Source organism: Babylonia areolata, chromosome 24 (genome assembly GCF_041734735.1).
Source record: "Babylonia areolata isolate BAREFJ2019XMU chromosome 24, ASM4173473v1, whole genome shotgun sequence".
Lineage (NCBI taxonomy): Eukaryota > Metazoa > Mollusca > Gastropoda > Neogastropoda > Buccinidae > Babylonia > Babylonia areolata.
The window spans coordinates 34,084,121-34,086,620 of record NC_134899.1 but is presented as its reverse complement, the minus strand read 5'-3'; the positions used below and the strand labels follow the sequence as shown (position 1 = coordinate 34,086,620).

The following is a 2,500-nucleotide window of genomic DNA, read 5'->3' as shown; positions in this document are numbered from 1 at the left end:
CGTACACATATTTATACATATTCAAAGCGCATGCTCATATTCTTCGCGAACGCGAACGACGCCATTTTGTTTCAAGTTGTTGACCTGCTCGTTCAATCCTATATTCAATGGACAATACACGATAACTTGTGATGGAAAGTTGGAGAAGGAGACCGTTAAATATTTATTCAGAGAAAGATTTGTGAACGCCTCATCACTTACTGGATTATGCCCCAAACTGCCATAAACATATCCATAGAATCAGTCGGAATTCACAGTTAATACCCTTGAATTGATGAAACGCAAAAATTGACTTTTCTCAAAATGAAGTCATTTTCACTTCATATGACGTTTAGAAGTACTTGTACTTGGCTCTACATGTTATTAGTTTAACAAAATACTCAATTTTCATATCAACTTTAAAACTATAAAAACATAAAAGAGAAATTGAATCGAGCGTGTCAACCAGGTGTAACTAAACTTGTACATCTATCTAGATCCAGAGAAAACGGCTAAATGTTGCAGTGTGATTGCGGCGATAGCCACGTCTCCTTTACCGCGGACTTAAAAATAATTTTTAATTGCCCTTAAAGATTTTTTGATGCCCAAGATGCACCAGAATAATATGATTTAAACAGCGTTCCCAGTGCGAAACCGCAATCGATTTATCGCCCTTTAAAAAAGCATGTTTATATATTATATTTTTGAACGTCAGTTAAGGAGCCACGATAGTTTAATGGATAAGACAGTTTTTTTTCTCATCTGAACACGCGGGGTTCGAATCTGCCGTTAGAAATAATGAAAAAAGCCAATCAATCGAACACTATATTTGAGTTTAGAAAACAGCAAACAAACAAAAACAAAAAAAAAAGCAATGAAAGATGTAACACAGAAATGCGAAAAATACCAAATCATTGTGTTTATGTACTCTTTTTAGTGTATGAAAGCACACACAACACGCACATGCATAGACATGCATATACATATACTGAGAGAAAGAGAGAGAGGGGTGGATAGAGACAGAGTAAATATCAAAGTTGGTCAGAAAGTTAGGGAAAGATTATGGCTTTGGATCTCTTTTCTAGAGAAACAAGACAGACAGTGAATGCCAGTCAACAAGCTAAACGAACAAGAAGACAAAAGAAAAAGACAACTCACTGATGTGACTGAATTCATGTCCCAGGTGTTGAATCCCATGGTCAATCTCGTGGCCCACATGATGGAGTCCATGATCGATCTCGTGGCCGACATGATGGAGTCCATGATCAATCTCGTGGCCGATATGATGGATCACGTGACCAATGTGGTGAAGGAAGCGCTTCGAAGGCTTGGCCGTCACCATGACGACCACCAAACAAAGTCCCGCCAGTGCCGTTGCCAGTTTCATTTTTGAAGTAGAAAGCTGGCAAAAATTACCAGAAAAATAAGCTGTAAGACATTCCTAGAGAGGGCACACAAGCCGAAACAGGTATTCAACACTCATTTTATTTTGAAGAAATTTTCTTTTGACTTGAGTTAATGACATGGTAAAATTTGATCATATAATATATATATATATATATATATATATATATATATAGGGGGGGGTATTGCCAAAGGATATGTGTTTAAAACTCGTATAATTCTACTCGAGATACCAAAATCTTTCTTACTTATTCCTATCACGTTGTCTATTGGAGCACAGAATTTCATAAAATCTCGTCCATAATTTCTTTAGATACCACACTAGATTAACTTTTTGCCGATCAATTATGTTCCTGTGATTGGAAAACTATCAAGAGTACGATCAAACTCTAAATGATTAGTCCTCGGTCCACGATTAGAACGTCGGCAAATTTTCAGAACACAAAAATATTTATATATTCACATCCATTTAAGCAATCACGCTAATAAACAGACAGGAAAGAAAACACCGAGTGTGAAAGCATCACACTGCACTGACAGAGATCAAAATTCAGACCTAACATCATTCAAATTATACCAGCAATATACATTCAACAGAGAAGAAAAGTCAGGACTATGCAAAACTAAGAACAACAAGAAAAAAGGTGACTGGGTGAGTACAGACGTATCAATACCAACTGCAAGGAGACCAAGAAAATAGTGCTTAAGTGCATACCTTCAGTCACCAAAGATGAAAAGCAAAGCGATCTGTCACGAAGGACGTATTTATAAGCATGCTCACTTCCCTTCCTCACCCCTTTTTCAGGCTGCGGTATGTGTGTGTTTTTGGTGTGTTTTTTTTCTTTCTTCTTTTTTTTTGGGGGGGGGGGGTGGAGGTGAAGGGAGGAGGGGGGTAGGGGGGTAGATGGTTTTGTTGTTTTTTTTTCTTTGAGGTGGGCGTGGCAAACTAGCAGTCATTGTTTACAAGGAGGTCAGAGTCCTGAAAGGAGAAAGGGATAAGTGGCACAACAACAACAGGTGCTAGGTTTTCAGGTCAGCATCCTGATGATTTTTGAAGCGTTCAGCTCAACAGCTGCTCTCTCTCTCTCTCTCTCTCTCTCTCTCTCTCTCTCTCTCT

At 38.3% G+C, this 2,500-nt stretch overlaps 1 protein-coding gene across 2 annotated transcripts in view; it reads right to left on the bottom strand.

The window, feature by feature from the left end:
- Positions 1–2,500, bottom strand: part of LOC143298952 (uncharacterized) — an 11,234-nt gene that overhangs the window by 2,697 nt on the left and 6,037 nt on the right. Inside the window, exons 1-2 of one of the 2 annotated variants that reach the window (XM_076611999.1) lie at positions 2,099–2,207; positions 1,138–1,381 (exon numbers count right to left, since the gene is read on the bottom strand). The exons of the other annotated variant lie outside the window; for it this stretch is intronic. Coding sequence (XP_076468114.1) covers positions 1,138–1,366 — 229 coding nt within the window. The 5' untranslated portion in view covers positions 1,367–1,381; positions 2,099–2,207. Of the gene's footprint in view, positions 1–1,137; positions 1,382–2,098; positions 2,208–2,500 lie in introns of those variants that run through there. 2 annotated transcript variants of the gene reach the window in all.